Source organism: Protopterus annectens, chromosome 11.part0, assembly GCF_019279795.1.
Source record: "Protopterus annectens isolate FY-2018-M chromosome 11.part0, PAN1.0, whole genome shotgun sequence".
Taxonomy (NCBI): Eukaryota; Metazoa; Chordata; order Ceratodontiformes; family Protopteridae; genus Protopterus; species Protopterus annectens.
Window position 1 is genome coordinate 187,684,228 of NC_056745.1, and position 25,501 is coordinate 187,709,728.

Below are 25,501 nucleotides of genomic sequence, written 5' to 3' on the forward strand. Positions count from 1 at the left end.
TAAACACTTACCTGGATGTTCTGAAATTCAAAATGTTGACATTACAGCAGCTTCTTCCCATGCTGGGCAAGAAAGCTTGGCTCGTGACTTTGGACCTCAAAGAGGCATGCCTGCATGTCCCTATCAGACAAAACTGCAGAAGATACCTCAGATTCTTAGCGGGTTCAATGCACTACCAATTCTCTGCACTGCCCTTTGGCTTATCTACTGCGCCCAGGGTCTTCACAAAGTGTCTGTTACCAGTAATTGCATTCTGCAGACAGAAAGGAATTCAGATTTATCCATACTTGGACGACTGCCTGATTCAAGCAGAGAGCAAGGACATTCTTCTAAAGCATCTGGCATTTGTAAAAAAGTTATTAAGTTGCCTGGGGTACACAGTAAACGAAAAGAAATCAAAACTTGTGCCCTCACAAGAGATTATATTCCTGGGTGCCAGCTTGAACACAACGGCCCAGATGGCTTATCTCACGCCAGACAAACAAGGACAACTGACTCGATACTTTCAATTGATGGCAACCAAGACCCAACTCCCTGCAAGAAAAATTCTGCAGGCCTAGGGTTACATGGCATCTTGCATACTACTAATTCCATATGCCAGACTGCATATGAGGAAACTACAATGGTACCTAAAGAATGTATGGTCTCAACACTGTCAAAGTTTGGAAACAGTTATACCACTAATCCCTTGCCATCAACAGGAGTTTCAATGGTGGGCTGAAACTTGTCACCTCAACAAGGGACAGCCTTTTACACAACCCACAGCCAGGCAAACACTGACAACAGATGCATCGGATTACGCCTGGGGAACACACATGGCATGAAAATGTATTCAGGGCACGTGGCCTGCAGAACAAAGGCATCTTCACATCAATCAGAAAGAGATGCTAGCTGTACAAAATGCGCTTATAGCTTTCAAGGACCTGCTGCATCCAGGACAACTACTGCTAAAGACAGACAACACCACAGTTATGTGGTACATAAACAAGTAAGGGGGCACTCACTCCTATCCCCTATGCAGACAAGCTATGACCTTGTGGAACACAACTATAAACCTGCAAGTTAATCTACAAGCACAATTCCTGCCAGGAGACAAAAACACACTGGCAGACGACTTAAGCAGCAACATCATGGATCCTCACGAATGGGAGTTGAATCCACAAATATTCAGAATGATAACACAGAAATGGTGGAGCCTGGACATAGATCTGTTTGCATCCCCAATAAACTGCCAGCTACAAAAATTCTGCACAAGGAGTTACCATCCACAAGCATGGAAAGTGGATGCCCTCTCTTTCAGCTGGGAGAACCTACAAGTATACGCTTTCCCACCTCTACCTCTCCTGCCAAAGGTACTCATAAAAGCCAGGCAGGAAGAGACAAAGATGATCCTGATTGCACCAGACTGGCCACGCCAGCACTGGTACCCAATCTTAAGGAGCTTAGCACAAGAACCACCCTGGATTTTGCCTAAAAATCCCACATCTGCTGACTCAGCACAACAAACAAATACTACACAGCCAGATCAAGACCTTAAACCTAGCTGCATGGAAGATTCCTTAGTCAAGCAAGCAATGCCTCTCTCCAAAGCTGTTATGGATGTCATTCTGGAGGCCAGAAGGCCTAGTACCAGGAAAGCCTATTCAGATAAATGGAAGAGATTCTGTGCCTGGAACCAAGCTCACAGCCTTGGCCCTCTTGTCCCAAACATTCCTCAGATACTACAATACTTAACTGAGATGCTGGAAAAAGGGCTCTCCTTCTCGTCCATCAAGATCCACACCTCTGCCATCTCTGCTCATTACAACACGGATCCACCAATTTTCTCTAATCCTCTGTTAAAACAGTACCTCAGAGGGGCTAAAAATATAAGACCGCCCCGTAGAGCACCTACTCCAACTTGGGACCTCAACTTTGTTTTGGAGAAGCTAACTTTACCTCCATTTGAGCCAGCCAACACAGCAGAATTAAAATATATCTCTTGGAAAACTGCTCTGCTCCTGGCAGTAACATCAGCACGAAGAGTTTCAGAATTACAGGCACTAATGGCAGTGGAACCTTTCCTCATTTTCCACCAGGACAGGGTGTCTTTAAGAACTAACCCTACTTTTATGCCAAAGGTGGTATCCAGTGTGGCTCTAAACCAAACCATTCACCTGCCAACTTTTTATCCTAAACCACAGAATAAAGGGGCGAGACTACTGCACTCTTTGAACATTCACAGGCAGTTACGCTTCTACTTGGACAAAACCAAAGCTTCCAGAAAATCTGAGCAATTATTGATAGCATATGCTGCAGGAGCACAGGGAAAAGCCATTTCAAAACCGACTATTTCAAAATGAATAGGACATTGCATACGTTTCTGCTACACATACCATGGAAAACCTGTCCCTAGCAGCATTAGATCTCACTCCACCAGGGCAACAGCCACTTCAACTGCCTACTTCAGGGGAGTACCTACCAAGGATATTTTGGAAGCAGCAACTTGGAGTTCTGTACATACCTTCACCAAGCATTACTATTTGCCTCTATACTCTAAATCCAGATCTGGCTTCACCACTACATTGCTGCAGGGCCTTATAGCCACCCCTAATGCCTTATAGAACCAGCCACCCTTCCTCAGCTTTGGGATTCTACCCAAGTGTAATGACTGCAGCAGTGTAACACGATGAACATAGTACAGTTTTGTACCTACCATAAATGTAGATGTTCGAGTGTATACACTGCTGCAGTCCAGGTTACCCTCCCTCCTTCCCCTCTTAATGGCTGGTACGTACCAATGTCTTCTACCATTACTACCTATGGGGAGTATTTGCTGGTAGCTGTAAGTTGTCTTTTTTTTTGCTTTTCTTGTGTATGTTTTATTAGCAATTGGAATTGCCTACCTATTTAGGGGCACCTGACATCTGGGGCAAGAAAAACTGAAGAAAATGGCGTCAGCTGCATCTTGTATACCCCTGTCGCACTGACGTCAGGAAGGAGGCGACAGCAACCGAGGCCAGACAAAGACTTTGGAACTCAGGCCGACTGGGGTACCACCTGACGGTAGGATAACCCAAGTGTAATGACTGCAGCAGTGTATACACTTGAACATCTACATTTATGGTAGGTACAAAACTGTACTTTTCCCTCCCTCCATCCCCCTTGTCTCTCTGTCTGTCTCTCTCTCTCTCTCCTTACAAGGAATTTTTGGTATTTAATTTCTACTGGTGGTGTTCTTCCACCATAACCTAGCTCCCTCTTGGGGGCTCCTGACAGGGCAAGAAAAACTGATGTAATGGTGTCAGCTGCCTTATTTTATACTATTGATGACCTGACGTCAATCCTGGAGCGACGGCAACCGATGCAGAAATACTACGCCTCTGAGGGCTACCCTGGCAGGGATAACCCAAATGTGATGACTGCATCAGTGAATACACTCTAACATCTACATTTATGGTAAGTGTACACAACTGTACTTCATAGGTAGGTACTAGGCTATCTGCCCGTGGGCATTTATAAGCCTAGCCAGAGTGTGTTGGCTTTCGCCGCCCCATTGATTAATTAACTGAGCCTCTGTCAAGCAGAGCCAATGAAGTGATCCCAGGGGTGTATTTTCTGTTACCCATCCACTCGTCAAGGTTTCTGTTGAAGAGTGTTAGTGAGGGACTCTGCCTAATATAGATAGGAATTTTGTTCCAAAGCATGGGGAGTCTCTGTGACAGGAATCTATCCCTCCAGCATGTTCTATTTATTGTTGTGGCGAGGTTTAGCTCACTAGAGCACGTGGCTCGTAGTGACTTGGATTTCTTTAGGTGGAGCATGTCCATCAATTCTGAGTTGGACATGGCTTTGTGAGTCAGGCAGAGATCACCTCTGAGTAAGCGATATGCCACTGAGTACATCCGGAGTGTTTTCAGTCAGTCTGCATAGGACATATGTTTGAGGCCAGTAATCCTCTTGGTGAGGTACTTTTGTGGTCTTTCCAGCTGTTGGAAGTGTCTTGTGAGGTACATCCCAAATGGGGCATTGTACTCTATGATGGGTCTGATGAGTGATGAGTAGAGGGGCACTATAACCTCTTTATTTCTAGATGTGAACCCTTTAGTAATTAGATGGGCCACATAGAAAGATTTCCTAACTACTTTGGCAATACTTTATGGTACTTATTCCTGTCAGACACAGTAAGCTGCAGGTAGCTTGGGAAGAACCCTTCAGAGTGGTAAGGAAAGTCAGTGATGTTAACTACATGGTAGAACTGCTAGGCAAGAGGCAGGGGAACAAACTGTACCATGTTAATATGATGAAGCCTTATCATGATAGGGAGGCCCTTGTGCTGAGTTCTTGCAGTGGGTGGCAGGAGGAGTCTGAGGGGGATCAATGGCTACATCGAGCCAGCCAGCAAAATGCTGAGTTACTAAGGTGAGGCCTAGGGTTGCAAGCATATGATATGACAGTGCAAAACTATAGTGGGGTCAGCAATGCCAATACAGATGGGCCCTCAAGAAGAGGGTATGGGTTAACCTGTTCCCAGGGAGGCTGATGTCCCTCAAGTCACGTTCCTCAAGGGTTACTTGAAAAACTAGCTTGAGTCTTTAAGGGGAGGAGAGATGTGATGATGTGAGATATTACCAGCTATGCCAGGAGAAGTAGGGCAATGGATGTGTAACATATGACAGCCTAGCTAGCTGGAGTTTTGTAATGAATTTTATGTCATTTGTATATCAAACCGGTTTGTACAGGTGCTTGTGTTGAAAATTTATTTGTAAAGCTGCTTGTGTTAAAAATGTACCAACAGTGGGTCCTGCTGGATAGTAAAGAAATACACCTATATGTCAAGACTGTATTGTAACTGTTGAAATGCATATATTGTAACAGAGGATAGTGGAAGAGTAGAGATTAATCTCAATCCAGCTAACTTTGAAAAATAGTCTGAAATTAAATTACTCGGTTTAGGCCATAAAGATGCAGTTCTGATTTTAGTCAGAGTTGAAATGTCTATGAAAACCAGGACTAGGAATCCTACTGTCATGTTCTTAGTGGTGAACTAATTGCTAGCCTGGAAGGGTGGAAGTTTTTATATGGTTTTATAGCTTCCAGATGTTATAGCACATCTTTGCAAAGCTCCATATGTGTGTGTATTACAACACATATGTGCTAGCTTCTGGTTCAGTTTTTAGTAAAGGGGTAGTGTGAGAACCAGAAGTGAGATGACCAGATGTATGTGATGTCATTCTGTAATCCAGCACTGAAATGATGTTTTAATACTAGATGAGACAGAAGTCTTGGGACAGTCTGTTTTTGAAACCGGACAAGGAAGGATCAGTCACCCACTTCATCTTGCCTTGCTTTATTAAATAAGTAGGAAACAGTAATTCTTTAGATCAGTCAGGGTAATATACTGAGGGATAGATAAGTATTGTTTTTCTGTATCTGTGTCCATCTTTCCATCTGCGTTATTTTTAATATTTCTTGTGATTGAAACTCTTGTGTTTATTGTAAATAGGTATTTAGTATTTTCATGTTCTTTTATTGTTTATTAAATATATTTAAACTTTTTATTGTGGCTGGTCTTTTAGAAAATATTTTAACTTTTGTGAGTACATATATTTATTTGGTGACACTGTGGCTGCTCCTGAAAGCATTGCTGCATTTGTCCTGTGTCAGTGGGGAGTCTTATTTGGGGCCAGGAGAGAGATGGAATCCCAGCCTCAAGACTTTGTGTGTTCCCTATGTGCTCTTAAGGGAAATTTGCTTGGTGCAGAGAGCTGCATCTGGAAATACTGTGTGTATCTATTTTTTGTTCTAAGTGAATGCCCCTCACCGGTGTCTGTAGTGAGGATTGAGACTCCTTGATCACTGGCCCAGAGGAGGGGCGTCACAGTCACCACTGCTGTTGCACTTTGCCCTTAACCCATTAACCAGTTTACTTAGACTTGGGCTATCGTTACAGCTTAACTTCAAAAAAATAACCTTGAACAATAGCATCTTGTCTATTTTCTGTGGATGATTTAAAACTGTATAGGCAAACCCCTGAAAGAACAACTACAAATCATTTAAACTTTCTCAAATTATTTAGTAATGACATTTGATCTTGACAAATGTGCTAAAGCAACATTTTATAGCAGTAAAACTAAAATACAAGGAAATATCAACCATGGATAGGAATGTGATATAAAAGAACTCAAACAAGTGGAAGTATAAACATATCTGGAAATAGATGAAGGGTTAGCGGTAAAATGTGAACAAATGAAAATGGTGCTTTGTAAGGAATACTTTAGAAGAATAAAAGCAGTATTAAAAATTGCCTTAACATCTAAGAGTAAAGTTTAAGCTGTTAATCAGCTTGCTCTTCCTGTTGTAGCTTATGGCTTTGGTGTGAGTGACTAGTCCCAAAAAGTACTGGCTCAATTAGAAAAGAAAACAAGAAGAATGCTTTGTGCTTTTCAAGTGATGTATAAAAAAAAGTAGTGCATGGTAAGAATATATAACCCTCGGTTTGAAGGGAGGTATCTGCCTCCTTGAAATGACTAAATGTATAGGGATACATTTGTGAGACTGCATACATATTTGTTAACGTCATCAGATCCACACATAGTGAAAGTTCTAAACCATGAGGAAAGGAAGCCTAAGATGAAATCTTTGTTCAGATTTGGAGAAGCATGTCCGAAAGAAGCAGAAATGGAAAATAAAATCAGATGCCAGCTTGTCTTACATCGGGAAGGTTCCTTTCCACTCTGCTGGGTGCAGAGAAGTAAATTCAATCCATCCAAGGTAGGAGCTACTGGTCAATAGCATTTTGTGTTTTTTCTGATTAGCTTGAGGGTTTAACTTTAGAAAAGTCTTTCATCCTGGTGGTATAAAAGCCTTGCGAACGCAGTTCCCAGTGATTGCATTTAAGCAAATCTTGCTGGTTTAAAATCCTCTATAGGAATCGCTCTCTATAGTCTTCCACTGTTCACAGCTGGTCAGAGTGCTGCCAGTTTGTGCAGAGGGTGGTACCACTGCATTTCATGTAAGAGTATACTACTAAACACTCTCACTTTGACCTTTAAGTAACCCTTGCTTACTAGTTCACATCTAAAAATTGTATTTCTTTGCCTTACATAGCATAGGCTAGATTCAGACCTGAATCTAGACCGTTCAATATCACTGTGCTGTTAAACCAGCCATCTTACATTAAGAAGGCCTTCCTGCAGGCTTGTGGCCAAAGTGTGTAGCATGGGACCCATCTGAGTTGGGGATTGCTAGAAAGGCTCAGTTTGGGGCTTTCCCATTGGTGTTTGTGTTAAAATTGCTTACATTTCCCTGTATCGAAGCCTTACGTTTATGCAGGTTTGTGCTCCGTTTACCAGAGCTGCTCAATGTTTGGAAACTTTAGCCATAGGTCTGGAGTGCATCTGCACTGAAATCCAAGGTATCCACTGAAAAAGAAAAACTAAAAAAATAAGTATATTTTAAGCCAGCACTGCACTTTAAAAGTATTAAATTGAATTGCTCTTTATTTTTGCTGTTTGTGGCAGCCAGCCTACTTCCTTCCTAAATACGACATTCAGAAAAATCCTGTCACAATTGACAGGCAGTTTCCCATCGTTTCTACTGCCAGCTTGATTGATTTGGGCATCTTGAGGCAATGTAGCAATTCCCTAATGTATACTGACAACCATTTACTCTTAAAACAAACTAACACCCTATGTGAGAGATACAAATGCACTGTAGAATTGGAGTTGATTCTGTCATGTAAAAGCAAACTAGACATCAAACAAGTTGTCCGCACACATGCTTCACCTCTCACGCAAACCTCACCTCTCACACAAAATAAGGTCATGACACTGAATCCCAAATACGTGGAGGTACTCACTAAAAGTCTGCCAAAAGAACAGAGACCTCCCGAAGACACACCATCCACACTCACCACTAAGCAAAAAGAAACCACTACACACATCAGTACACACACCTTTGTCTCAACAAATAAGCCCCTAAGGCAAAACACATCAAATGTCTTTGTTATAGGTGACTCGATAGTGAAACACACAGATGTCGCCCTCACCAGATTGGACAAGGTGAAGGTCATTGTCAGTTGCATGTCACTTGCCAGGATTTGACAAATCATGCTTGCACTGAAGTCACTCAACAGGTACCATCATGACTCTGTCATTGTGCATGTTTGAGTGAATGACTTGAGACATACCTCTCTGGACTATATGAAGTGAGGCATGACTGAAATCTCTGATTATGTATCCCAGACATGCATGTCTTTAGCCCTAAGCAGTATCCTACTCTCACCCAGGATGATGACACAATATAAACAAAAAATGATTGACTTCAACAATTGGCTCAGCTTCTGATGTCAGTCCAGGGGAATCCAGTATCTGTCAGCCTGGAAGGATATGGTAGACAGACCTCACTGCTTTGCTAGAGTTGGTCTGCACTTGTCCCCCCTAGGCTTTCGGATACTGGCAAAGGCCCTTGCCTCCCCCACAGTGCCTTTTTTACACAATGTCAAAACAAATTTTCCAGTGTAACAAAATCTAATCAACACAAAGTCAGGGTCATGCTGCTTAATGCTAGGAGTTTAAACATGAAACTGCACTCCCTGGAAGCACTCCTCACCTTAGAGGATGCTGACATCTGTGCAGTTACTGAGACATGGTTCAAGGCTGCTGAGAGCACCCCGAGCATGCAAGGCTACAATGCCTTCCACACATTCAGACATCAAAATGAGCATGAAGGAACCAAAGGTGGAGGTGTATCTATCTTCATTAAAACCAAATGCACTTAGAGACTGGTCAAGTAGCATGACTCTCTTGAACTACTGTGTCCAACTAACTATTGTGAAGGTACCATAACATATCATGGCTAGCTACAGATTCCCCACGATGAACCAGGATAAGCACACTACCTACCTCGATTTACTGGAATCCTTCACCATACAGCCCAATAACTTAGTCATAGGAAATTTCAGCTATCCTTCCATATACTGTGAGACATGCACAAGCAAAAATGTGCTCTCCCAGAGGTTCCTGGACTTTAACACAAATGCTCTGGAACAGATATTCTGCACCCCCACTAGGCACTCTAATGTTCTGGACACAGTACTTGCCAACATGGGGGGTGGTCACACTGTACTTCCCCAAACATGATGTCCTCCCTGGTTAGGTCAGACCACAAATCAGTCTAGTTTGAAGTAACTACTGAAACCGACACCCTCACAGGAACAAAAATTATAAAAAACTTAAAAGCTAACTACAGCCTACTAAATGATGGTATAAAAAGCTTCACATCACCTGGAATTGCAGACATCAATGATACAACGATCAATGATACAATGGTACAACCACTTAAGAGACTACATAAACTGTGCTGTACCTGACAAGATCAAAACCGGGTCTTCCTGTAAAAACAAGCCACCGTAGTGGACTTCAAGTATAAACAGTTGATACAACAAGAGGAAGAAACTGTCGTCCAAAAGCAAGAGGGCTATCACTCTGCTGAGGAAGAGTTCCCTCCTAAGCCTGAACAAGAAAATCAGAAATCTTGTAAGATCTTCTAAAGCAAGTTCTGAAACTAAAATCACATCCTTAGCCAACAATAATTATAAGGCATTCTTTAACTATGTACAAAGTCTGAAACGGAATGCCCAGCTGTGTGCAGAACTGGTTGTAGATGAGATCACTCATACTACATCGGAAGATATCACAGACCTGCTAGCTGACAGATTCAGCTCAAACTTCACCCCCCCATCCCCACTTACCATATCCCAAACCATACCAGACAGCAGTCCTCTGCCTAGTATCTCTAGAAAACAGGTCATCTCTGTGCTCGCCAAGGCCTCAGTGGGACCAGGTAATATCTCAGGTTGTTTACTAAATAATCTTAAACAAGATGTAGTGGACCCACTTGCTGTTCATTATAATCATAGCTTGAGAATTGTCTATGTTCCTGCAGAATGGAGAACAGCAAAATTAATTCTCCTGCACAAAGGGGGGCCATCAACTGACCCTGGAAATTACAGACCCATAAGTCTAAGCCTCATCTGCAAAACCATGAAAATAATTATCATGAACCTTATCAACACGACCTAGGTGATCTCCAAACATTGGACCCAACCCAGTTTGGCTTTGTAAAGGGTAGGTCATGGTTATTATACCTGAAAGACTTGCTTGAGAATATCACCAAAAGCCATGGACGAAGGTAAGACACACCCCTCGACCTTGCAAGGCTTTCGACACAATCCCCCACTCTGGCATCATTGAGAAACTCTCCCAGCTGGGGATTAAAGCTTACATTACTAGGTGGGTAGCCAGTTGGCTGACCAACAGAATACACACTGTCAAAATTGGTGACTACACCTCCACCAGTAGACCCATCACCAGTGGAATACCACAGGGGCCTGTACTTGGCCCCTTACTGTTTGGCATCTATTTCTCAGACATCCAGGTGAAGTAGATGGCCTCTAGCTCACCAAGTTCGCTGATTGCAAACTGGGAAAAATCATTGTCCACCAATGATGTCAACATATTACAAGAAGGGTTAACACAAATGAATGATTGGTGCCAAAGCCATGGTCTAAAACTGAATGCAAAAAATGCATTATTATTCCCTTTGGCAAAATAGAATTCCCTACAAATTACAATATTGACAGTATTCCCCTGAGTTCCAACACAGTGGTGCGAGAATTGGGAACACAGGTTAATAGCAATCTGAACTTTGACCACCAAGTTTCCACAGTGGTAGGGAAAGCCTTCTACATAGAGCACCTCATAAGCAAGGCATATCATCCATGTCAAGGAGTGTTCTAACTCCACTTTACTCAACCCTCATCAGACCACTAATAGATTAAAATGCACCTTTTTGTATGTACCTCACCAGACACCTGCAACAGCTGGACAGACATCAAAGATGTCTCACGAAGAAAATACGGGGATTCCAAGCCATGATCTATGTGGTCACTTTACTCTGTATCTTACAGGCTGCTGAGAGACGACTTATGCCTGGCCTGTAGAGCAATCTCCAACCCTACCCTAATGGAAGTCCTGCACATCTTCAAGACAAATGGCACAAGATTCACTCGCTCTATGGATCTCAACCTGGCCTGTGACATTAACAGAACATGCTGGAGAGAAAGATAAGTCTCCCAGAGATGGCCGCTTCTCTGGAATAGACTTCCTGTTCGCATAAAACAGAGCTCCTCACTGACCCTATTCAAATGCAACCTAGATAAGTAGAGGCGATTGTCTGAAACGTCAGTTATCCAAACAAAGTTTTCAGGTAAGAAAAATCATAAAGTCTGAATATGGAAACACTTCAACCGCTGCCTCTGGGAATCTCTTCACTGGAAAAGAAACACTACAGTAAGATAAATGGGGAGAAATGATGGGAGACTGTGGATGTCTCATTACACAACTCTGATCTCCTCGGGTCCAATGACTTTGGGCACAAACAGGCACTTTTGCTTGTACGACCCTCAGAGTCCATCTCTGACAGCTCCTCTGTCACAACCACTATGCATGCAGCTTTCATGTCCTCCTGCACAGAAGTCTATGACCTGGATACAACATTGGATGTGCAGGTTGTTGATGCAGGCACAACAGATCCTACTAACAGCATTGTAAAGATTGTGAGTATGCTGTGTGGCTTTTAGGACAACGTGCAGAACCTGCTCAGTGACATGGAGTATAGGGACAGAAAGGTGATGTTGATACCAAGGAGGTTTGGTGGCAAATGTGGCTTCCATAGGTGCTTTGATTAGACACATGGCAGCTGACCTCAGATCTACCTCTGTGGACTTTGGAAATGGAAAGGAGGGGAGGAGGTCTTATGCAAACTGGGTTAATCTAAGCAAATTCAACACTAACCGCTAACCTACACTCCAAATAAACAATTTTTTAAAACACATTTGTTGAATTATCACTTGTGACATAGACAAATTTACATTTATATAAACGTAATCAAACTGTATCGACAAATTCACGTTTACAAACATTATACTTCACATATATTGCTATATATCATATGGTTTACTATTAAAATCTTGAAATTGCAAACAAAATCCGTTCGGAACATCAAACGATAATGCCGAATCTCGGAGAGGAATGATTTTTTTGTATGAAATAGAACTGATCTCTAGGCTATTCACTACTAGGGGTTACCCGAATAGTTTAATAGAAGAGATGGCCTTGGAAGTTATCGAGGGATGGGGTAAGTACGTGCCTCTATTAGGCGAAACCCAGCAAAACCCTTCTTGTCACAAGGGTGATGATGAACAACATTTTAGAAAGGCATTGGTAATTCAATATAGTAATGTTTCACAAGAGATTAAGGGTTTGATTGAGAAGAACTGGAAAATTGTAAAATTCAACCAGTGTATTGTGCACAAGATAGGTGAGAGCCCTAACTTTGTCTTTAAAACAGGGACAAATTTAAAAAAAACTTTTTGAGATGAACAAAAACGATGTCTGGTATCAGGGAAGTTTGGAACTAGAAGATGTGGAAGATGTGGCTTTTGTAAATATATTACTGACAAGGAACAAACAATATTGAACAACTGTACAAAAATGTTATACACTTTAGAAGGGGTAATTGTATGACTAGGAGTATAGTTTACTTGGCCCTATGTAAAGACTGTTCTTGTTTTTACGTTGGGGAATCTGAAAGAACACTGAGTAAACATATATATGAACACATCTATAGTATTAGGAGAAAAAGTTTGAACAATGCCCTTTACAGGCACCTTCATGCAGAACCCAACCATTCTGCATTTCTTTTTGCAATTTTGGAATAGGTCTTAATGGACCCTGGGGGGGGGGGTGATTGGGAAAACTGGCTGTGTTGTGGGGAGACCTACTGGCAAGTAAAGCTGAATGCAACCAACCCCCCGGGTCTGAATGAAAATATTTCTATTAAACCTTATTTGGTTAAGAAAGCAAGGAAACTGTAACCACATTTTTATTATTATTGTTGAATTAGTTTTTATTTTTATTTTACTTTAATTAGAGAAGGGAATGTGCATTGTTTGAATTTATGTGCTTTATAGAAGTTGTACTTTATAGGGAAAATGCACATAGCTGCTTCTGTTAATGTTTTAAACATGGGGAGTGCATACATCTTTAAAATAATTTGGCGCTTTTTTGTGAACGAAGGGTATTTAAATGGATGATTTTGCAACTTGTTTATATTCATTTGAAAAAGCCCTGCATTGTGTCAGGATGAAAGCAATTGTGTGTGGAGTACTTTTATTTGTGAGCCGTTTCCAGTGTGCCTGGACCGCTTTCTTTTTTCTGAGTTATTGGTTTTTTTTCTGTCTCCTGTTAACTTTTTGTTATGAATCTCAAAATAGTACTTAGGTGGAAATGTCGAATCTGCTGAACGAATTTAGCAGATTCGACATGTTCACAGAATATTGAATGTGATGTCCATATAGGAGCTCAGGTAAGTGTAACTCCTACACTTCACATCACGTTTTTGCAGGGGGGGGGGGGCAAGCCTCCCTGCACCCCCCCCCCTGCTTAACTATATATTCCAACTCAAAGGTTGCACTACAGTATGGAAAGGAATGAATGTCCCAATCCACACTCTACCGTGATCTCTATTCATTACATCAAGTTCATATCAGTGAATGCACATATGAACTATCGATCATATAACAGTCGGCAGCATGGGAATTGGCCAGCTGCCGGTCAATTTCTCATCTACAGGGAATCTGCATTCGAGGTTTTTATAGTAAACCTTATCATATAACTTAAGCAACATTACACAAGTTATTCAATTCCTACCCTTTTTTTAAAACAGAAACACCTTTATTAAACCATCACTTACAACAGAGGCAGTCATACATTTAAACAAATGAAAACAAACCAGTTTCTAGTTGCAAGCATTTTACATCACAAGTCTGTCCAATCATTTTCAAACATTACATAGCTCATTTAAGTCCTGCCTTCTTTTAAACCTCATATGTATTGTTCCCACATTTCCCATTTTTTTCCTTTGTAGTTTGCTCCTATCCTTTTCTAAAGATCTCCATTCCAGTTGTTTTATCTATGTTACTATATTCCCTACTTCTAGTATAGTTTCCATTTTCTAGTAATTGCTTTTTTCCAGCTAACATAATTAGACACAGCAAGACCTTACCATGTCTAGGCAATTCCAGTTCTGTATCATAGCTCAGAAAAAGCATCTCCATCACACCAATCTGCCCACCCAGCATCTCCAACAGTGCATCCCACAGGGAATCCTTAAAGTCCGCCAACTCACTGCACTCCCAGAAAGTATGTTCTCAATTACCTCTTTCTTCCCCATCACACCTCCCACATTTGCTGTCTACCTAAGGAAAAATTCTCCGGAGTCTACTTGGGGCATAAAAATATCTATGTAAACATTTCCAAGCAAAATCCTAAATCTTCTAGATTTTGTTGTATCCTGTAAATAAACACTTTTGTCATAAATGTGCATATTTAGTTATACAAGCAAGATGCTTTCTGCAGCACACTATAATATATGCGTATGCAGACTTTTTCTGTACCAGTGTTACAGAAAGACTTAGACCCTGCTAGGGCATTTATGTTTTAATATATTTTGACACCACCAGAAAAAGCGAGTTTAAGGAGAAAATATTTTCACTGATTTTTCTCTTAATAACTGACTGTGTAATACTGAACTATGACTACAGCTACTGCCTTTGCAGAGAAAGTAGAAAGCTGGAATGTGATGTCAGTCTTCACTTAATCCTTGACTGTGGGTTCAGTTCCGTTTCTCAGAACCGACTCAGCCATTATTCCAGCTTGCGCCTTCCAAAAACTCTTGAGCTTAGCTTTACCCATACTGCTCCTCTCAGGATTACCGTAGATCTTGTTTGCCGCTTTAAGTGACGGATGCGTTCCTCCCAGTCAGCTCTGAGCTAGTGATTTTTCATTTCTGTAAGTGTTATTTATTCTTCCTTCACTTTCTCTGTTAAGTAGTATTTCTCTGGAACTTCATTCTTGCCCAGCTCCTCTTCCCTTAACTTTTCTGGCGTATTTTTCTCTCTGGTCTACCATAGTTGGTAGCTGCCTTTCCTTTTCCCTTTTTTACTGTTTTCAGTAGCTCTTTCTTATTGGTGGTACTTTTTTTCTACTTTAAAAACAGTGTGTGTGTGTCTGTGTCTGTGTGTGTCTGTCTGTGTGTGTCTGTCTCTGTGTGTGTGTCTGTCTCTGTGTGTGTGTCTGTCTCTGTGTGTGTGTCTGTCTCTGTGTGTGTGTCTGTCTGTGTGTGTGTGTGTGTGTCTGTCTGTGTGTGTGTGTGTGTGTCTGTCTGTGTGTGTGTGTGTGTGTCTGTCTGTGTGTGTGTGTGTGTCTGTCTGTGTGTGTGTGTCTGTCTGTGTGTGTGTGTGTCTGTCTGTGTGTGTGTGTCTGTCTGTGTGTGTGTGTGTGTGTCTGTCTGTGTGTGTGTGTGTCTGTCTGTGTGTGTGTGTGTGTGTGTGTGTGTGTGTGTGTGTGTGTGTGTGTCTGTCTGTCTGTGTGTCTGTCTGTCTGTGTGTCTGTCTGTCTGTGTGTCTGTCTGTCTGTGTGTCTGTCTGTCTGTCTGTCTGTCTGTCTGTCTGTCTGTCTGTCTGTGTGTCTGTCTGTCTGTTTTGTTCAACATGGCTGAAAAGACTAAAGGCACTCCTGGCTTCAAGAGATGCCACACGTGTGACTGTAAACTGCCTAATTCTGACGGACATCACTTGCGTTTACTGCTTGGGCCCAGTGCATCTTCAGGAAGATTGTGCCATCTGTCATGGCTTTAGCCACTGCGCCCTCATAGAGAGGAAAAAATAACTTAATTTTAAAAGGACTGATAAAAACTAGATTTGATGAGGCCATATCTGGAACTTCTAAGACAAATATATATATCTACAAATATTACTTCCCTGTCTTCCTCCTCCAGGCATGAGGGTTCAAAAAAGAAGAGCCGCTCTGTTCCGACAGATTCGTCAGAACCACCTGTTAAAAAGATGGTCTTCCCCAGTTCCCACAGTTTTAGCAGAACCAAATGAGAAGAAGGTGCCATCTTCTGTGCTGACGGTGCCAACCTCTGCACCTACAATTTCAGCACCCACTACTTCTTCTCAGACCTTTTTCTACATCCTCCGTTCTACTGATCTCTGAAACAAAGCAGTTTTCCTTCAAGGATTTGCCTCATACAGTCTACTCCCCAAGAACTGACCCTTTTGTAGACAGACCACCAACTCTGTTCTTGGATAGATCCTGGTCCCCATCAGTCATTTTGGTCCGTTCCACCAAGAGGCTCATGGAGATGGACGTTTTGGGGCTACTGGATCAAATCCTGGTGGCGAGGGGATTAGCCACTTCCTTGGCTCCTAGCACTTCTGGCTCTGGGACCTTACATGTCTCTCACCTAATTCTTGTTCCTCCTCCAGCTTCAACTGAGCATTTGGAGTTCCCGGTTCCAACAGTCCCGAAGTCGACTGTATTGGGACCGGTGAGAGCCTAGTCTCTGGTGCCGGTGACTACCCTGAGCTCTTCATTTCTGCCAGAACCGGAAACCTCTTGTGGTGGCAGCTTCATTGTCAGTTCTGGGGAGCGTGGATCGACACCAGCCTTTTCGGAGCCATCCATGCTTTTCAGGGCTTCAGCACACATAAGTTTGACTCCAGGTTCTGGAGCAGTTACCTCAGTGCAAGATAAGACGTTTGTTTTGAAGGAGCCTATTTCAGTTCCAGGCTCCTATTTCTCTATGGGGGGTACTTTCCAGGCCATAGAGAGGGCTTTGTCCTCTACAAGGCACACAGTCGATCCCTCTATCTTGTTGAAACAGCACCTCTGTCCTTCCTCTCGCCCTAAGCTACCAATAGCCTCTAACTCATGACAACGGGCACATAAACCTCAGGATGTAACCATGGTGGTTGTGTCCTCTTCAGACACTTCCCCAGCCAGTCCCACCGAGGATGTGCCCCAGAAGAGAAATTAGAAAAGGAAGCACTTGGACTCCCCTGAAGAGTCTTGCACTGAAGAATACTGACTTTGGTGAAGGGGAAGGTTCCCCAAAATCACTCCCAGAAGATGCCTCTTTTGGTGACATTCTAGAGATTCTTAAATAGAGGGGTTACTGGACTTCCAAACAGCCTTCCTCAAAGAAGTCAGTATAACTAGAGGATTCCCATGCTCGACCATCTATTGCTTGGATCTCTCCGCCCGCTGATGATTAAGTTGATTTTGTAGTGGGCTTGGAAGATTCCTGATTCCATCGAACCAATCTCTAGAAGACCAGATCATATACTATCAGCTCCCGTGGATCAGCAGCATTGGACTAAAGGGGTGCCAGTGGATGCCATAGTGATTACAGCAGCCACCGAAAAGGAACTTGCTGATGAAAGTCGTACTATCCATCCTCCTAATAAGGAGTCTTAGGATGATGGATAAATTCGGGAAGCGCGTATATGCTTCATCGACCTTCACGCTTAGGTCCTTGAACTTTATGGCACATTTTACCAGGCTTCAAATAGATCTGATAAAGGAGCTGTCAGACACTCTGTAACAGGAACCATAGCTGAGGGGGTTCAGGATAAAGTATCTTCCCAGCTGGCAACTCTTGATTTCATCTCTAATTTGTCCATGAGACTCATTGAGCATGCAGCCGAAGGGATGAGTAGGGCAGCGGGTTGTGGCATAGCCCTAAGGAGACATGCCTGGATGTGCTTATGTGAGTTTGTGGAGCCATTTAAGTCTTTCATCAATACTCCTTTTGATGGAACATCCCTTTTTGGCCCCAAAGTCAGAGACTCTTGCCAGATGTGAGAAAGATGGAAAGACACTTTCTGCCATGGGAGTATCCTTTTTCCAGTCCTCAATGGCCCTATTCAAGGAACCGGAGCAGTGGGAAGCTGTGGTTCAAAAAGTCTCAAGGCCCTTTCCAGGTCTTGCGTTGCAGCGATCCCCGCCTGGGCAGAGGGGGGAGTTTTAATGGAAGATGACATGCTAGAGGCAGAGGTGGCCTGCATAATCAGGGCTCCAGGGATTCTTTCCCTGGTAGCCCCCATCAGTGCTTCTGAATGGAGACCAGATTGCCATCTTCTGGAGGCAGTCGGGGGACAACTTTCCTTGCACCTACCTGCCTGGCTATCCATAACAACGGACACTTAGGTGCAGAGGATCATAACCAGAGGATACAATATTCCGTTCTCAAAACTACCCAAACAGAGAATCCCGGATGTTCCACCCAGTCACAGGGATGCGGCAGTTCTAGAGATTCAAAAATTGCTTGACAAAAGAGCCATCCAGGCAGTCCTACCAGACCAGATAGGATCCAGGGTTTACTCAAGATTCTTTTTAGTGCCAAAAAAATGGGTGACTGGGAGACCAATTTTGGATCTCAGCATTTTGAACAAGTCAGTTCAACATACCAAATTCCGGATTGCCACAGTTCAGTCTGTTCTCCCATTTTTAGAAAAGACAATCGGATATGCTCAATAGATCTTCAGGATGTGAATTATCACATAAAATAGACAAGCACTCCAGAAGATTTTTGTGCTTCCGGCTGGGAGCCAGTCATCATCAGTTCAGAACTATGCCCTTTGGTCTCACCACAGCCCACAGGGTGTTCACCAAATGTATGGCCGTGGTTGCAGCTCAGTTCAGATTGCAAGGATTCCGGGTGTTTCCATACTTAGAATGCTGCTGGCTCATTACTGCATCCACCAAGCATCTGCTGCTACAAGCAAGAAACTACATCCTTCAAACTTGCTCCTTGCTGGGGATCACTATGAATTACGAAAAATCCCATCTAGAACCAACACAACATGTAGAGTTCATAGGAGCGGTGTTAGACACAAACACCTGTATCGCGTTTCTACCCCAGGAAAGACTTCAAAGAATAAAATCACAAGTCACCCAAATTATTCACAATAGAACAGTGACTTCAAGACTGGTACTACAGTCTCTGGGATCTATGGCAGCCACCATCACTTTAGTTCCCCTTGCGAGGTTTCACATACGAATTCGACAATGGCTCTTGGCATCCCAATGGTCATTACTGAGACAACCAATGTCCCATCAAGTTCAGATCACCAATTTTATGCAAAAAGGATCAGAGTTGGTGGCTCCATTCCAACGAAATTCTGTCTGGTCTTCCCTTTGTCCCTTCTCAACCCCAAGCCATAGTGACCACAGACTCATCCCAGATGGGGTGGGGAGGCATTTTCTGGGAAAGAGGGTCCAAGGCACTTAGTCCCAGTTAGAGGCCAGTTTGCACATCATTGTTCTAGAGATGACGGCAGTGCTCCTGGAGTTGCTAGCATTCCAAGAAACCAGCCCCTTGGGAGCGATTGCGAGCCAAACAGACAAAATGCAGTGGTTTGGTACATCAACAAACAAGGGAGAACCAGATCTTACCCTCTTGTCAAGAAGCTGTCAGAGTATGGCAATGGCCATTTTCATAAGGCCACTTACTAATTGCAGTGCATATTCCAGGGAGCTCCGAAGTGATCATGGCCAGACTTGAGCCGGAGCATCCTGATGTCTCACGAGTGGTCTATCAATGATGGAAACTATATTCTGCCAATGAGGCCAGCCCTGTTGAGGCCTCTTTGCATCCCTATTTTTCCCTGATCCCCCCCCCCTCCGGGGGAGTCTCAGAGAGAGATGCTTTCCTTCATGATTGGCCCCCTGGTCTATTGTAGGCATCCCCCCAATTCCTCTCATTTCCCAGTTTCTAAAGAAAGCCAGCAGGTCGAAGAACAGGATAATTCTCATTGCTCCATTCTGGCCTCGACAGGTATGGTTTCCCTTCTTGTGGCCTCACTTAATCCAGACACCTTGGACTCTGGACCCAACCCCAGACCTATTGTCCCATCCAGAGGGACTCATTCGTCCAAATCTTCAAAATCTCATGCTCACGGCATGACCTGTCCAGTTCCAATGCCAGGCATTCCAGCCTTTCTGCCCCAGTTCAAGGAATTGTTCTAGCCTCCCACAAACCTTCAACTAGACATTTATACAGCAGCAAATGGCAAACATTTTCAAAATGGGCTACAGACAGCCATCTTTATTCACCAGTTCACAAGGTTTGGGAATTTTTAGCATTGCTTTTTGATGCGAGGGTGGGGGGAGTCTTCCTCAGCTGTACGGGTTCATCTAGCTGCAATTTCAGATTTTCATAATGGTCTAAATGATGCAACTTTAATGTCAGACAAACTTTGTAAAGCCTTTTTGAAATGAAGCTTATTGCTTAGACCTCCATACAAAGACCCATTTACACCATGGGATTTGAATATGGTGCTACAGTATCTAATTACTCAACCATTTGAACCATCTGCAAATTGCGATTTGAAAGATTTATCTTGGAAAACCTCCTTTTTGGTTTTTATTACTTCTGCAAGGAAAATATCTGAGTTGCAGGCCTTATGTTGCAAACCTCCTTACCTAATATTTCATAAGGACAGGGTATATTTACCAACAAATCCCTCATTTTTACCAAAAAGTGTCTGACACTAATGTCAATCAGTATTTTTTCCCAAGTTTTCAAACAAAGGCGAGTATTGTCTGCATTTGCTAGGTGTTCACAGACAATTTTTACCTTCACAGAACAAAAGAATTCAGAAAATCTGACCAGTTGTGTGTGTCAATCTCTTCTACTTCTCTAGGCAAACTAGTTTCTAAAGTTACTCTGGCTAGATGGCTTAAGGATTGCATAACCTTCATCTACAACAAGTGCAGCTGCTGGGACCTGTCAAGGCACATTCTGTGAGAGCAATAGTAGCTTCCACAGTTTTCCATGCCAAAGCCTCTTTAGATAATATATGTGCGGTGGCTAATTGGGCACCCCCACATACCTTTATTACTCATTACAAGATGGATCCGGTCTCCAGGGGATGAGCATCATTTGGTTCGATGGTGCTCAGGAATATATTTTCATGAGACCTCCCAAGATTTAGTTAGCTGGGGACTCTGTCCCACAGTCTAGGATTCATTGAAGATTGACAACACAGATGGAACATTATGGTAAGACATAACTCTTTTTTTTTTTTTTATGTCTTACCATAACGGTCCGTCTGTGTTGTCGATCTTCACTTATCCTTGACATCCCCAACATCCTTCCCCTGCCTTTTGGGCTTCTTTGTAGAACGGATCTATCCCAATAAATTTAATTTCTTGTTACGAATACAGATATGGTGTCTGATCTATTTTCTGTGTGTCACAATCTGGTGCAAACTCTATCTGAGGTAATCCTGAGAGGAACATTATGGGTAAAGCTAGGCTCGAGAGTTTTTGGAAGGTGCGGGCTGGAATAACGGCCAAGTCTGTTCCGAGATACGGAACCGAACCCACAGTCAAGGATAAGTGAAGACTGACAACACGGAGAGAACATTGTGGTAAGACATAACTTCTTTTTTTTACTAAATGCATACATGTGTGTGTGTGTGTGTGTGTGTGTGTGTGTGTGTGTGTGTGTGTGTGTGTCTTGACTGCCAGCATGACAGCGTCAGCTTCCTGTTTTTTTTTTTTTTTTTTTTTTTTTTTTTTTTTTTGGTCAGTGTTCCCTGGCCACTGCTGTGCATATCCAATCCATGATATAAGAATTTTCCAGAAGAAATAATTGTAAATTGTTCCAGCCACATAAACTGGCTCTGTTTGCTTAGACTGTTGCAAGGCAGTTATTCTTAAGTGTATTAAGATTGTTATTGCACAGCTAAACTAGAAAGTTATTTTTATGCATACTTCAATGTAAAGACATAATGTAAATCTATGCCATCAGGTGGTATGTAACCATATTTTAATGTTGGTCTTTTTCTCCAATAGATGATGCCTGAAATTCGGAGTGCTTTGTTTGGAGCAAACACAAACAGAAGGTTCTTGGACTAAATGTACCACAGCATTTGGTCAGTGCTGTTGAAGTATAGTTTTCTTACCATAAATAAAATTGAAATTTCCTATATTTAAGTATTTCAGTGTTGTGAATTATTTTTGTGTTTAGAGAAACAAATCTGAATTGTGCTATCGTCTGTTAGAGTTTAAAAGATGTCAGGTATTGCAGCTGGTAACACAACAGAAAACTAGCATCTTGGGGAGAGTACTAGGTCTTTAGATTATTTTATGGGGCTTCATCACCCTCAGTGTATTTTTGCATATTGTATTGCATCTCTTCCTGAGAAAGTTTTACTAGGTCAATGTCAGGCATGATATATAATACTTTTTACATCCACCACTTCTGTTGGTTGGGGTTTGGGTTTTCATGTAGCTTTTTCTGCCTGCTGAAACAGCAGATGCATATTTAATGAAGCATCATAAACCATTTTTCCATCTCGTTCTGAAATAGGTTTGGTAATAAAGCCCTAAGGTATCAATTAGCAGTGTATTTGAGTCCCTTTCTAGGTTAATTGATATCTACCGGTATTACAGTCGGCAAACCAGAGAATACAACTTCAGATGATATTTAATATGCATCATTTCTACAAAGGCTAAACATTCTGTGCTGGACTTAGTAAACTAAGGAGCTACAGGTGTTCTTAATGAGTGATAGAAGCAATTAAGAACATACTGAATATAGAAATTGCCATTTTCATGTCTTGGAATGCACTTGACTAATGTTGTAAGTGCTGAAATAGCTGTGCTGTATTCACTTTTTGAATTAAAACCGTCAAGATCAACTCATCAAACAGCTTTGTTACAGGGAACCAACTCTTTAAAAGCGAGCAACCTTTTTTTTTTTTTTTTTTTTTTTACACCCATTTATAACTGACATGAGTAATGTGACATGTTGGGTTAGCAACTGATTTATGTCCAGTGCACACAATAATCTGTTAAGTTTGCCTGAGTTTTACAACTACCTCAGCCTAATTTTTAGTTGTCCTAAGTATACATGAAAACCTTATTTTGTCCTTAACTTCATTATCTCCTAGTCTGCATTTCAAATCCTCATCAGTTCCCATGAAATATTATTTTAAGTGGGTTTTGAACTGATGTTTCAGTTCTCCCTGTCCTTGTGTAGTCCAACCCTACTCCCCCACCCCACCCCCCAATCAGCACCTTCATTTTTCTTTTCTTCGGTTCATGGGTAGCATCATACTTCAGCCTTCCATTACCCTAACCTTTTAGCAACTAATTTCTCACTGTACCATCCCAATTTCCTTTTGTGAATATTGCCACCAGAAGTGGACATGGTTGACCACCTGCGGCTAAAGCAGGCCTTGTACAGTTGCCATCTCCTGAGTCCATGTCCTTTGTACTATTTAAACGTAATCACTGCCATTTACTGATTCACTACATGACTCTTCTCTTTTACACAGAAGGCCATTATGTGATCGCAAGTGATGTGTGATAAGACATTTTATAATAAGACATCTTAAGCTGAATTTTCAAGGTTCTTGCATCACAGAAATCCCTTGTTTGCAAATTTATATCTGTGCAGCATATGTTTTATCACTTTAACTACTGCAGTATTGTTGAGGTTGTACTATAGAATAATTAGTTGTCAATTACTGTATACTAACTGCATTTAACATTCAGACTTTTAATACAATCAGTGAAGGTCATTACAGGTTTTTCATATAAACATTAGCAAAGGCTAGCATAGCAAAGCATACTGAAATATAATCCAAATTATAGAAAGTTTTTTTTCTCTGCAACAGCAAGGAACAATGACTGCAATGAATTTTAATTTCAGAATGGAAAATTTCCAGCCATTTTTGTTATATAGTTTATATTGCATTTAACGTGTTATTTATTGTATATATTTAAAACACAATTTTTCAAACTAAGTACAGAATGTTTGATATCAATGGAGCCACATTTAAGATCTTTTGATTTTTTTTTATAATTAATTTTCTAAGCAGATCATACTTGTTGGTTTTGCAACCATGCATATTAAAATCGTTGCTCACTTTTTCCCTGGCTTACTTCATCTTTACTGGCTAGTTATCCAGTAGTCTACTGCTTTGCTTGTGATTGGTTTTAAAAGCAGTAAATTGTTTTCACAAATAGAACAGTTTGATGTAAGTAAATGAAGAGTAGATAAATTACAGATAAGTACAGGGAACTAGCATTCCATGTTTGTAATAAATGTGTGTGTGTGTGTGTCTTTCGGCTTTTCCCGGTTAGGGGTCGCCACAGCGGAACTCCGGTCCGCTAATGATTGGCAGTAGAGTTTTACATGCTGGCTTGCCGGGCCTAAAGTTAGATGTTAATTATGCAGCTTTGGTGGGAGAACACACCAGAAAGTGTACCGCAGGTATAATAGCTGCTGCAGTTGTAAATCAGATCGTTTTATAAGTACATTCCAAAAGTTTGTCTTGATGACACTTGGTTGATATGAAGACAAATTGGTTGCTTTCATTATTTCTGTTCTTGCATTGCTAGTGATAATTAAGTAGTGGTGGATATAATGTGTTACTGGTACTCAGTCTTGGGCCATTCCTTCTGATTTCTGGGATTCTCTCTCCCCTTACCTGGTTAATATTTTCTGCAACACGACTCTGCTTGGTAGACCACTACTTCCAAATCAAATTCATTAATTTTGCCCATTCCAGGATGGTGCCTGCCATCCAAGATTCCAGGGGGGAGGCCATTATGTCCAGTACATTGTATGTACTTTTTTTTTGTAGGGGGTATGTAAATATGGATTAGAGCAGATGTGGGTGCACCTTCAGTTTTCCACCTAGTGAATAGCTGTAGTGGGTTATGCTTTCAGCCTTCATTAGAGTCTGCATCACAGCGACTCTTTCCAAAGTCCTCACATAAGTAATTGAACCTGAAACTTAGTGTGGCATGGACGGATTCTTTGCCTGCATGTTATTGGGGCCACTGTTGCTGGCGTAATGTCATCAAGTAGTTGCAGTTCCCAGATGTGTATATTGCCTTTTAGAGCCATAGGTGATTTGGAATTTATTGAAAAAATATGTACTATGCATTTTCATTTATTAAGCAGTTCTTAAAAATGAACATGTAAAATTTTACAAGTAAGTGTACCAGAATTCTGTTTACCTAAATGCTTATTTAGCAGTAAATGTACTGTATCGATGTATCTCGGAAAATGATTTATTTTCTGTATTGGAGAGTTGCTGTTATTTCTTGCAATGTAATTCTGTATGTGGTCCATAAATAAAAATGCTATGTCAACTGAAGCACCCTGTGGTTTTGGCAGTTGTTATTAATGCTATGCAGTACAGCTTTGCTAAAACAGAAAACATTTGTTATTCATTGAGACTTATTGATGAGTTTAGAATTAGAGAAGCTAGGCTACAGGGGATGTCTGTCTTCATATGAGATCCATGCCAGGATAAGCATTCTGAGATGTGATTCTACGTTAGGCTTACTGTCATGTGAGATCTGATACTGTGTATTCTGATGCTTTGAAAAGTAAACTGTGATTGCAGCAAAAACACTGAATTTTGGGCCTTATCACAACTTTATTGCATTTTTTACTGTGGCTCTACCCTCCTGCTTGTATTTGCTAAGTCTGAGTTTTCAGTGTAAGCAGGATGCTCTGAGGTGCTACAATTGTGGATGTAGTATGTATTCACACTAATTATAGGTTCATACTAGGCTATCTG

The 25,501-nt window shown here is 41.8% G+C and overlaps 1 protein-coding gene across 1 annotated transcript in view; it reads left to right on the forward strand.

Annotated features, from left to right (window-relative positions):
• ATP6V1E1 (ATPase H+ transporting V1 subunit E1) overlaps positions 1-25,072 on the forward strand; it is a 403,891-nt gene extending 378,819 nt beyond the window's left edge. The window contains exon 9 of the mRNA XM_044087600.1: positions 21,753-25,072. Within this exon, the coding sequence (XP_043943535.1) occupies positions 21,753-21,815 (63 nt within the window). The 3' untranslated portion in view covers positions 21,816-25,072. The remainder of the gene's footprint in view (positions 1-21,752) is intronic.
• Positions 25,073-25,501: the final 429 nt, after the last annotated feature.